Source organism: Camelina sativa, chromosome 11, assembly GCF_000633955.1.
Source record: "Camelina sativa cultivar DH55 chromosome 11, Cs, whole genome shotgun sequence".
NCBI lineage: Eukaryota > Viridiplantae > Streptophyta > Magnoliopsida > Brassicales > Brassicaceae > Camelina > Camelina sativa.
The window spans coordinates 14,128,895-14,141,787 of NC_025695.1; the positions used below are offsets into that span (position 1 = coordinate 14,128,895).

Here is a 12,893-nt window from a genome sequence, read left to right on the forward strand (position 1 = left end):
GGTTAAAGAACGGAATCAAGAACCGGGTGTGTCGGTTGAGATGGAGGTTGATGTGAAGATCATTGGTTGGGATGCGATGATAAGGGTTCAATGCAGTAAGAGGAATCATCCTGGTGCTAAGTTCATGGAAGCACTCAAGGAACTTGATTTGGAAGTGAATCACGCGAGTTTATCAGTAGTGAATGATCTTATGATCCAACAAGCGACTGTGAAAATGGGGAATGAGTTCTTTACGCAAGATCAGCTTAAGGTTGCTCTAATGGAGAAAGTCGGAGAATGCTCATGAATAGCATCTTAAGAAGTGTTCTCTTTGTGATTGTAGTGTGCAACTATATTATGTAAGGGTAATTTTGCTGCACCCACTTGTTGTTGTTGTTGATTGCTTGTAAGATAGGGTTATTTAGTTTAGTATAGTTCATGCCTTCATGGTTATTATAAGTAGCTATGTTCTTAGTTTGTGTTTTATGGTTTCAGTAGAGATAAATGCATGGCCAATGGGTAAGTCTTTGGTTGTTGGTGTATGTATTATGTATATATTATGAATAAGGCTTTCGTTTAGAAAAACAAATGGGATTGAAGTTGAAGGTTTTGTTTTGTTTTGTTTTGTTTTTTTTTTTTTTTTCATTTGAGTAAAAGTTTGAGCTTTCACTTTCAAGTGAGTTTTTTTCGTGGTTCTATCTTCTATGGTTTGTGAAGGTTTGTGTTCATCTCAGCCACATACGGACAAGTCTATGGGAAGAGTTTGGCATCAAACGAGGCATCAACTTGTTAGGTAAGAATATACTCCTTTATTGTTCAATAAAGATCATTTGCACCAATCACATCCATCAAGGGATTCCAATGTAGGGCTTTTCAATGGGACCTCAAGATTAATGTGGATGTAACAGGATCATTATAATTTTCAAAAAAAAAACAGGATCATTATTGTTCTAAATAGTATTTTGAACTCGATGTATACGTATGACTTTCGAAAAGATGGAGTCTCATATATATGTTGGTGTCACGTTTAAGAGTACCATTTTGTGGTATTAATCATGATGCAAAGGCTAAATGGATATCTGGATATCGACAGAAGAAGTGAAAACCACTAGCTTAAATAGGACCAATTGCAAAATTCATATACACAAGGTTCAAAATGTAAAAAAAAGGGGGATATAAAAAGGGTTTTAGGTAGGGAAAGCGAGGTTATGTGTTGTCTATAAGGATCTTGAAGAAAAAGTTAAAATCATACCAGAAACTGGTAGAGACATGTGTGGACGATTATTAAAGCGATTTTTTCTGCAACATATATAATTGCGTTTGTTTCTTTTTTAGCAATATATCTCCTTGGAAATGTGTGTGGAGTGAGTGAGTGAGCGACAGTGCGAACTGCGAAGAGAACGTGTGACTGAAAAGAGTTAAGACGCATCATGCACTTCCAAATAATAACGCAAAATATGGGTTTTTTCGGGGCACATTATTGCCAAACAAAAACAAAGAACCAAAGAGGACCTATATATTACTTAATTTCATGTGTTTTCTTGTCTTTATTTACAAGAATTAGCCACTTATAATTAGTATATCAGCCGATTTGGTTAATAGATAATAATATTCTCACAAAAACTGTATTTGGCATTTGGGAAGAGCAAGAAGGTCGTTGGCGATTTGCAGTTTCTTGTCGTCATCATCTATTGCAGCATCGATTTCCACTTTGATCACTTGAGGACAAGCCATCTGGCACAAGAAACGGTTGAGTTTTCTCATAGCATTACCATCTCCTCTATAGCCATAAATCTCTAGCACCTTCACTACATTCTCATTGATGCAGACACCGTCATAGCAGATATAGTTGCATACTTGCATGCCCTGGAGAGGAACCATATATACAATTATAAGGCAGTATACTAGATGTGCACGTCACAACAAAAACAAGTAAAATGTACCTTGAGGGAAAGAGTTTCTAGCTTTGGTGCGTTAATACATCATAATTGTAAGCATTTTCCAAAGTGGTTGTCGTTTCGATCTTGTCTCGTAAGAGAGTTTGACAATGTTTTCAAACCAAGGAAAACTTACGTTTCGTTCATCTTTCCAATAATCACGGAATCTATACATCCTCGGCTTAATTATGGGGTAGAGCAGAATTGCGAGGTCCTAAGGCCAATCATCAATTCAAGAAAAAATCTTATAGAAAAATGCCTTTTTTGAATTTTCTTGTATCTACATACATTTTCACAAAAAGTTATTCAAGACTAATTCTTGTGGATGTTTCATCATAATAATTATGATGAAGAAAACACCAATTCAATTTGAATGGATTCTAAACAACGTTAGTTATGGATCCAGATTAAAGTTAATTACTTGAAAAATATGTTTTAAGTTATCAAGTTGCAAATATTTAATTAAAGATTGATTAACAGTGTTCAAGAAAGCAGAAATCGATGTTATGTAGAATCTATTGTTATTAGAAATCGGAAATTTTTTATGTAGAATCTATTGTCATTAGATCAAAATTTTGTTAAACTCTGTTTAAATTTAGTGTTATTAGTTTGTGATTTGTAAAAAGTCATTTAAAATCTTAACAAATTTGGGTTATTTGATTCAGACTTTTATACATTAAGTCAATAATTTTTTTGTGTTATTCAATTAAAATAAAAGAATCTAAGATTGTTAATGAATTCAATTATTATGTTATTAGTTCATAATTTTACACACTTTCTTCACAAAATAAAGTTATGAAAAATATCACAAAAATATAGAGATTGTTTGGAACACTTTACAAGACTATAGAAAATTAATCAACAAAACTATAGAATAATCTCTAGCAATCTTTAAAGATCTTTTACTTGTTCACTTTTGATGATTTTGTTGAAATCTTCAAAATTCTTTATAAATTATAATCCAATAACACACCCTAAATCTGTTAATAAACTATTTAAATCCGATCATTAATAATATCCCACCTAAGCCAAACCTTCCAATTCGATTAAAAGGTTTCCAAAAAAAAATTCCTTCTCCATGCATAAGTTGAATCGTGCGTGATTTGTTTGTCTGATACAATCAGGACTACAGAGATGATTACTAAACAATTCCACCTCAAATCAGATAAACTAAACTTGTGTAGTCTGAGGTTTTATTTTCGATCAAAGATAAACGCAATAGCTGAGAGCAAATTACGTTTTGAAGAGAACGTCCGAGAGAAGCGTTCCCAAGCTCCGGACCAAATCATCATTCTTGGAAATTAAACCGGGAACCTATTAAGTTCTTGCTCGCGGTTTGACTTCTGTAACTTCTCGGCTTCTGGTGACCCCTTAATCTACGTACATTGTGTATTACATTGCACATTTAAGAAACCTCTGTAACTCTACGACTGATGATATTTATGCAATATTATCTTATAGAAATTTTAAATTACTATTACTTTTTTTTTTCAAATACACCATTTCAAAATTTATTGTGTATAGAATCATATCTAATCAAAAAAGTCATGAATCAATCTTGTTTCTCATATTCAATTGAACATTATTTTTAATATTTGTTCTCGTCAATTTCATTGTCATTTTGTATGATAGTTGTCATTGTTACTAGGTGCTTCCCCACGCAACGCGTGGGTTGTGGTGTAGTTGGCACTTTCTTGTTTTTTTTTGGTCTTTTTCGTTTTCTCTTTTGTATTATTTCGTTTTAATTAGGTATATACGGACTTCGCAGTCACTTGTATTTATACACTATATGTTTATACCATTTCGTTTAGATGTGTACAATTGTGGCGTTTATTTTTTATGAATTATGAGGATGTTGTTTCTTGCTTTTGAGGATCCAATCTTATCATTGACTTGTTCCCAATACATTTATTGTATTTTAGATTTTTTAAAAATAATTATCTTCCGTGTAAGTGATTATGTTTGTATGCCCATGTTTTGGTCTAATATCAATAAGATCGTTTCTGTTTTTCTTTAGTTGGCTTTAAAACCAATTTTGAGTTAAGCAAATAATAGGCCGAATTATGGTGTTAATAAGTAATATAAATTCTTATGTATATATATTGTATATATGTGACTATAAGTTTAGCTAACTAAAAAATTCTGTAATATTTAAATATAATCTTGAACATATATATATATATATATATATTTTATTTGTGGGAGGAATGTATGGAATTATTGGATAGAAGTTACTTTTGAGTTAAATGACCTTTTATGCCTTTAAAGTGAGTTAGATATTAATAAATTTTTATATGTGTCTTGACTTTTTTAAAACGGAATACCAAGTGTTTCCTTCCAAATTTGAAGTGATAGAGTATTTTAGTTTTCTTATATGATTTTATGAACTTCAATGTAAAGGTTTTCAAAGTAATAAGTACACTCACACTGATTGAATTATAAAATTTGGAGAAATGTTTATTTCGTTTAATCATCTGCTCTTTTAAATAAATTAAATAAGTATGTTGTTATTCCTACAAATAGGACAACATATATTATAGTTTAACCATGGAGTTAAGCAATGGAAATGGAACTTGTGATTGCAAGACAAAATGCTTATATGTTACACATTGATCGTTTAAAAATGAATAGGAACATCTAATTCTCAAATAAAGTTGATTGTTTTGTTAAAACCAACATATGTGAATTTAAATTTAACTATGCAAATTTAAAAAATAAATATGAATAGATTAGAAAGGCAAGAAATATAAAAGAAATATTTTATTTTTATATAAATAAAATAAAAATTGAAAACAATGTTAAATATATATAATACTTTCTAAATTAAAATATAGAATCAAACTCTTACAAGTTACAACACATATGAGATATAACAACATTTGATATTGGTGGGAGAGGAGGAGAGAATGGTTAATATGAGATGGTAATCCAAATTAGATAATGAAGATGAATCTTTAAAAAATAGAAAAATGTAAAATATATATATATATATATATATATATAATACTTTCTAAATTAAAATATAGAATCAAACTCTTACAACACATATGAGATATAACAACATTTGATATTGGTGGGAGAGGAGGAGAGAATGATTACTTATAAGATAATAATCTAAATTAGATAATGGAGATGAATCTTTTAAAATAAGAACAATGTAAAATATATATCATGTAGTCTCTAAAATTAAAATTTAGCATTAAAAATTTACAATGATATTTCATTTGTTTTTACAACCCATACAACATAATTAAGAAATTAAAAATGAAAAAAGATTTGAGGTATTGTAGAAGAGAATGAGAGAATGTGAAAATGAGATAGTAAAAAAATGCCAATATGAGAGAATGAGAGATTGAGAGAATGCTTACTTATATGATAAGAAATGATGGAAGTTACATTTAGAATTATGGAGTTACAATAGTAATGTATTGTGTTTGAATAAAACTGAGTGGTAGAATATGATTAATGTATAATTTATTTTATTTTCAGTTATAATTTTATTTTAATGTGTGAGTTAAATGTATTGTGTTTATTGGGTCTTAAATATTGTTTAAAGCAATTAGAAAGCAAATAAAAAAAAATTAGAAACATTAAATGAAAATCAACCAATAAGGAGAGACCAAAACCTTACTTTTATATATATGACTTTTATAGTCTACTTTTTTTGTTATAATTTTCTTTTTTTTTTCTCTTCCTCGTCCGATTCCTCATTTTATTCCACTGAAAAATCATTCAAGATATGCAATTAATCATTCCGAGCAAACTCCAAAACTAAAATCTTTGCCTTTTTTTCTAGTAAGATTTTTGCAATTCATGAAAACCAGCAGAGCTACCATATGCACTTAATTATTTATTGATACTTTCACCCATATAAACATTTGTGATTGTCATCGATCCTTCTTTTTTCAACTCCAAAAATTAACTCAAATAACATCAAATCAAGGGCGATCCTTCTTTTTCAAACCCGAAAATAAAAATAAATCCAAATAAAAAATATGATCGAATGGTATACCTCCGGTTATTATTTATATCAAAACATGTAGGGTTAATCAAATATATTTTTGTTAATATTCTTTTTTTATTTGAAAAATAAGAAGATTAACAATAAGAATACAAATGTAAGTTTCATATATTGTTTCTCAAAATTTTACATTTCTCTTTTTCTATATAATTTTTTCATTTTTATTAATATCTTTATATAGAAAATATTTAAATTTAAAATTGTTAACTAATGAGATGTAAAAAAAATAATTAGTGACATGTCGAATCTTGATTGATTGTTTAAATCCAAAGTGGACAGCTTTAGGAGCTTATAGCTTATACTTTTATTTAGTATAGATGTGTCTTCCATTTTTTTAAAACTAGGTAAGAACCGTGCATGGCGCAATTAAATCTTATAATGTTTAATTTTATTATTCTATTCCCAAATAACTCCACTAGTCTATTTTAATATATAAATGATTTTTTATTCAAATTTAAAGTGTAAAAAATATCAAAGCATTAAACATATAGTCATTTTGAAACATTAAATATGGTAATAATAGATAACTAAATCTGAATATTATCCTACTATATTAATCCTACTATATTAATTGGGAAGTACAAATATGAAACTAACCTTAAAATGTGTAAAAAATTATATTCTGTTGCCATTAGAAAGTTTAATTAAGATTAATTAATTAATTAAACAAATATAATTAATTAAAAATAAAAAACGCTGACAGATCAAATAATAAAAATCTAGAAAAGTAGAAAAATTCTATTCATATCAAAACTAATTTGTACTTGAAAAAAATTAAAAAAATTAACAGCTAAGTTTTTTTTAGTTAGAAAAAAAAGAATTATTAGTTAAAGAATTATTTTCTCTCTCTAATAAAATTATGGACGAAAATTACTAATATTTTTTTTTAAAAATATAAACCAATCAGAATTTCAACTAAGATTTTATATCAGTAGACAATAAAATTATTTTTAATAACTAGATTTCGAAGATTTTATTAAGATTTCAAATAATGATTTTACTATCATCTTTCTTTTTTTTATTTTATTTCAAAATAACTTTTTAAAAGAAGTATAACAATAATTTTTCTTATTATATTATAATTTTTTTTTAAAATGTTGATCCGTGCTTTAAGCACGGGATATCTCCTAGTATAGATATTAAAATAGAAGGAAGTGTGATTGGTTTAGTGCTTTAAAGAGGATGAGGAGTTGATAAGTATATATTTTTTTTTAAACAATGATTTACAAGTTGTGTTGGATGCTGGAAGTTGGACCTATGATGATTGGAGTATGGTTTTGGAAAGATGGGTAGAGAAGCCGCGAGAGGATTACATCAAGATACTTCCAAGTTCCAATCTATATTAGACTCTGGAATTTTTTAGAAAAAGCGGGTGAGAATCGACTATTATTTGAGAAATTGAAAGAATCTTTTAAGAATTTTTTTGTATGTGGAACACATCTATACTAGTATTTTTGCAGCAGTTTTTGGTTAAAAATACTTTTTTGGAAAGTTTTTACATTTAATGCATTAACTTTAATATTAGTTACCAAAAATTTCAAAATTAATTTTAGGTAAGATTTTAAAAAATAAGGAAATCTTTCTACCTCATTCAAACCTAAATATATGATTCCCTTTCATTTTTATTTGAATTTTTATTTAAATTATCATGAATTATTCTATAATATATTTAGTTAATAAAAATTGTGATTTTTTCTTGCATATGATGTAATACAAATTTTTTAAAACGGACATGTATTACTCAATAGATTAATAAAAAAATACGGGTGCAATATCCCACATTGCCTAAAAAAGTTGGACAATAGTTCAGAGTCATACTATAAAAGAGATTTTTAAAAAGTTAAATATTATAAATATTTAAAACTTTTAAAAATTTAAATATTATAAATATTTATATTTTATAAAAGTATAAATATTATAAATATTTTTTTTTTGAAAGTTAAACTTTATAAAATGTTAAAAATATTAATAATATTTAAACGTTTATGAAGTTTCAAATACAAATTTTATATATTATAAATACTTCAACTTATAAAAAAAATTAGAAGACCTTTAAAATATTAATAATATATTTAAACTTTTACGAAACTTCAAATATGAGAAATACCGAACCGTTTTTAGAATTCCAAGTATTATAAATATTTAAACTTTATAAGAAGCGTCAGTCTTATAAAATGTAAATGGTCACAACCTTAATAAATAACATATCAATTTAATCTAATATTTATAATAAAAAATTAAGATTATATAGTGCGAGTTAAAATATCTCGGGACGAAGTTATATAGCGGGACGGGTTTTGTCGATATTTATATAAATTTAAATATCATTAATTTGGTGTTAAACGGGTAAAACATCATTTCATTATTTTGTTAACACTATCAGTATTCGAGAATAGACATATCTAATCAAATTGATTAATAAATTATATTGCAGTATTATATGGTTTAAACTTTAAACCAGAAAATTATTTATTATTATATAATTGTAACATATTTAACCGACAAATAAAACATATAATTTAAATGTTTAAGTTATAAATTGTTCCGCGGTGTACCGCGGGTTCTAATCTAGTCTATACTAGTATTTTTGCAGCAGTTTTTGCTCAAAAATGTTTTTTGGAAAGCTTTTACATTGAATGCTTATATTCATAGCCAAACAAGTTTAGTTAACTTTCTCTACTATCCTTATAACCAAACACAATAAAAATATTTTAAATATTGATATATATATATATTTATAATGTTCTATAATTAATATAGTTATTTAGAAGATTTATTCCAGATTAAAAAAATTATTCTCCTATCATCTCTTTTTATTTTTTTAAAATTTAAATATAGTAAATCATCATATAATACATAAAGTTAATAAAAAAATGGGTATTTTTCTTGCATATATTGTGATTTGATTTTTTAAAAACAAACACATATTACTCAATTAATATAAAAGTGTGTGTTCAACATACATATATAGTAAATTATAAAATTTAAGAAGTTTATAATTTATAACTGATATATCTAAACTTAATAAAAAGTTTAAAATTATAAATATTTAATAAACATATTAAATTTTCAAAATTACACAAATGAGTTATATTACATGACGGGTTATATGACATTATATGATTGAATTGATAATACTAAAAAATAAACTATCAGTAATATGATATTTCAATACGGGTTAAATCCTTATTTTAATGTTTTAACAACACTAATATAAAATATGTCGAATCAAACTAATTTCATTAAGATTGTAGTAAACAAAAATTATTGTGCGATATACCACGGTTTATATATTAAATCACTAAAACTAACAAAAGAATATATTAGCAAAATTAGTATTGGTGTTAGTACATTAATAAAAAAAATTTAGAAAAACTTATCATGCGATGTACCGCGGGTCATAACTAGTATTTTTGAAGTATATGTTTGAAATAAATTCTCATTTTCAAAAGAATTACAATTTACGTTATTGCTTATATCCATATCAAAACAACTTTACAATTATTTCTCTCTAATATTCATATAGCTAACATAATTAAAAGATTTTAACATTAATTATAAAATAAGAAATATCCATATAATGTTCCATGATTAATAATATTTAAAAGTTTTTTTCAAGATTTAAAATTATGATTGTCCTATCATCTTAGTTTGTTTTTTTTTAAATTATTTCGAATCATTCATATTAAAATATCTAAAACAAAGGAAATAGGCTTATCTAAATTTTAAAATAAAGAATAAAAGTGATTATTAAATGTTTGGATGTTATCCAAATATTACACTACATCATAATTATACAGTTTATATATTGTCATTATTTTTATAGAGATCATAAAATAAAATTATATATATCTAACAAATTTCATTATGCATAAATTTAAAAATTATAGAAATATTTATTAAAATATAATCATACTAAGTTAATATTATTTAAGTTAATATAATAATTTGAAATTGATTTGGTAAAAATTTGAGATTTGAAAATTTATATATATCTATATATATGGTTTGATATTATTAAAAATATATATACAGTTATTTTATTAAATTGCACTAAATTATTAATACTGATAAGAAATTTAGTGTCTTTACTATTTAAAATAAAATAAAAAATAAAAAAAATTCTAATACTAAAATTCTAATACTTAAAAATAATAATATTATATTAATAAGAGATTCATAGATTTTTTTCTTTTTCTTTTTCTTAGTCAAAGATTTGTTGACTGTTTTTTTGCAATAGTTAACAAGTTATTTATTATAAATGCTTTGGAGTTAGATGATACTTCACAAGGAAAAAGGTAACCGGGAACAACCAGTATACAAAACAAACTTTTCCGTATCGCCTCTCTAGTTTTACAGAACAGTGGTGACTTCGTTTAGTTGTAATATTATATTGATCATGGCCAGGTTATCATGTTCTTATTTCCTTGTACTCATGCTTGTGTTCTCGTTCTCAGGTAATTTCATATAGTCAATGTTTTTAAAACCGGACCGATAACTAAATCGGGAAAGCTTGTGGGTCATGAATCAATATGGTTCGACCGAGGTCAACTGGGTTCAATTGATTTTGATAATATTTTTATAAATAATAGGTATGGATATGTCTTCTATTTTTTTTTCAATGATTACAACTATGATATAATTGGATATACCAAATAAAATAATCCAATAATCATAATGTTTTTAAAAAACCTTAAAAAGTAATAAATTCAAAGTGTAACAAACTCAAAGTATAACCCGTACTAGTAAAATATTTTAGAAATTCAAATCTAAAAGCAATAAGAAAATAAGAATGTTAACTAGAAACTCTAATATTGCTAATTTGCTAAGAAGAAAACTAGAAAAGGTAATTAATTAAATTAATTATACAAAAAAAAGTAGAACCCGGTTTTATCCGGTTTAATAGTTCACCAGTTTTTGGTTTTTTTGGCGGGTTGATATGGTTTTTTTACCGGTTCAATTTTCTTTGGGTTTTGATATTAACCCAACCCATATATGTTGTCGGTTCGCGGATTAACGTGGTTCGACCGCCGGTCCGGTCCGGTTTTAAAAACATTGCATATAGTCCATTTCTAAGGCATCTAAAATATATAAATATGTATATGCTGATTTATGTTTGTGATCATCACACAATGTTTTACTTTTGTACTTATGTAGTTTTTTTAATTGTTGCACTTTTGCAAGCTTCCTCAGAGTTTTTGGGGCATAACTAGAGGTGTCAATTGGGCATTAAGCCCGCGGGCATAGCCCGTTAAGTAACATTGCGAGGTAGGTATGGACCTTGTATTTGAAGCCAAAAAGTTAGCGGATCTTGCGGACTCGATCCGTTTGGTCTGTGGTTTTGGTGGTCATGTTCGTCGCGGGTTTGCGGGCGACCCGAAGAGCGATAGAAGGTTTTTCATCTTCGTCTTCGTTATTCTCCAAATCAGACAGTGAATTGGAGGATGCTCGATCAAATGCTAATGAGACTCGGTCTTTGCGACGATTCCAAGCTTGAGTCACTAGTCTCTAATCTTCTTCCACTTTAAGAGTTCTTGGCTAGCCTTTGAGAGAGGAGGAAATTCACGGAGAACAGAGGAGATCCATGTCAGTTCACAAGCGGTGGTGACGAGAGCTCCGTCTCGACTTCTGTTAAACTTGAATGGTATTGGCATAATGATTGTTCACGACATATCAATCTCGGTACAGTTTTGAATCTTTTTGCCTTAAAAAGTTTTAGCTTTCAATTGAATCAGCTTCAAAGTTAAGAGCTTTCTTCATCATTTATCTGGGATTTGTAAATTTGTGAACTTGGTGAGAATTATGAATCCAAATATCTTCAGTTTAAGAACTGAGCTTTGAAACTTCGGTGTAACTTATGTGTTTGGTCTCCTCTAAAGCTTCTTCAAGCAAACTGGTTTATGATTTTTTTTCGTGGTATCATTTTCAGGGACAAGTGGTGTGACTCACAATATGATAGAGGGTTACTACTGTGAGATGTTATTCTTTAATGTCCTATATAGCCTCATTTTTTGCCATGCAGATGCTCTTTTGTTTTTAGACATATTTGATTAAATCTGCTTCATTGCTTGAACCCATGTAAGGTCCATGGCTTACATTAGCGAGCAACTCTCATCTCCAGCCAATAGAGTAGTTGTCATCAATTTGAATATATGTTTTCAGTCTCCTAAACTCTAAGCTTGTAGCTTCTCATGTAGTCTTCAAATTCTTTGAGTTTTAAAGTTATGTTTTTTTTTTCTGATTTTTGTTTTATTTGTATTCCCATATATTAAAGTGGTTTCAAGAATATGTAGCTGGGTTTAATTGTCTCGCTTTGATTTCAACACACAGCGATAATTTGATTCTTTCACAGTCCTTTGTTATTAAGTTGTATAGCTCGTTGTGTTATGTTAAAATCTTGCTATAAAACATGCTTTATCATTATGTATAGCTACACAACACACACACACGATGATCATTTACATCCACATTCACAATACACACACTCTCTCTCTCTCTGCATGTGTGCTCTTTTTTTTTGTGCTCGTTGTCTTCAAATTTCAGTTTAAACATCTTCATTTGTTGTTTATGATTCTACTTTTTTTGCTATGTTGATGTTAATCCGCAGAGAGAGTCTCAATGTTCTGGGACATCACATTATTCAAATCCATAGTTGTTACATAGTTGTATATTTGTTGTTCACGACATAGATACGGTCGTATAGAGCTTGGTGAAGAAGAAGAAGATGCCCGTTAGTGCGCAAAGCTAAGCGGAGCAGGTATGGGCACTAATACGTCGCCCGCCGCCCGTGGCGGACCTGTCCGCGGCGGATCGCTAAAAAGACGGAATCATCATGGTCAGTCCATTTGGGCGCGGGCATGCCCGTTTGACATCTCTAGGCATAACTACGACCTTTGTCACATATACCGTGCAAGGTATAAAAGAGATAATGAGAATAAATATCTAAGAGAGATTTC

General features: G+C 27.9%; 1 protein-coding gene across 1 annotated transcript in view; it reads left to right on the plus strand.

Moving 5' to 3' along the window:
- LOC104727945 (transcription factor MYC4-like) overlaps nucleotides 1–286 on the plus strand; it is a 2,685-nt gene extending 2,399 nt beyond the window's left edge. Inside the window, exon 2 of the mRNA XM_010446996.2 lies at nucleotides 9–286. Coding sequence (XP_010445298.1) covers nucleotides 9–286 — 278 coding nt within the window. The remainder of the gene's footprint in view (nucleotides 1–8) is intronic.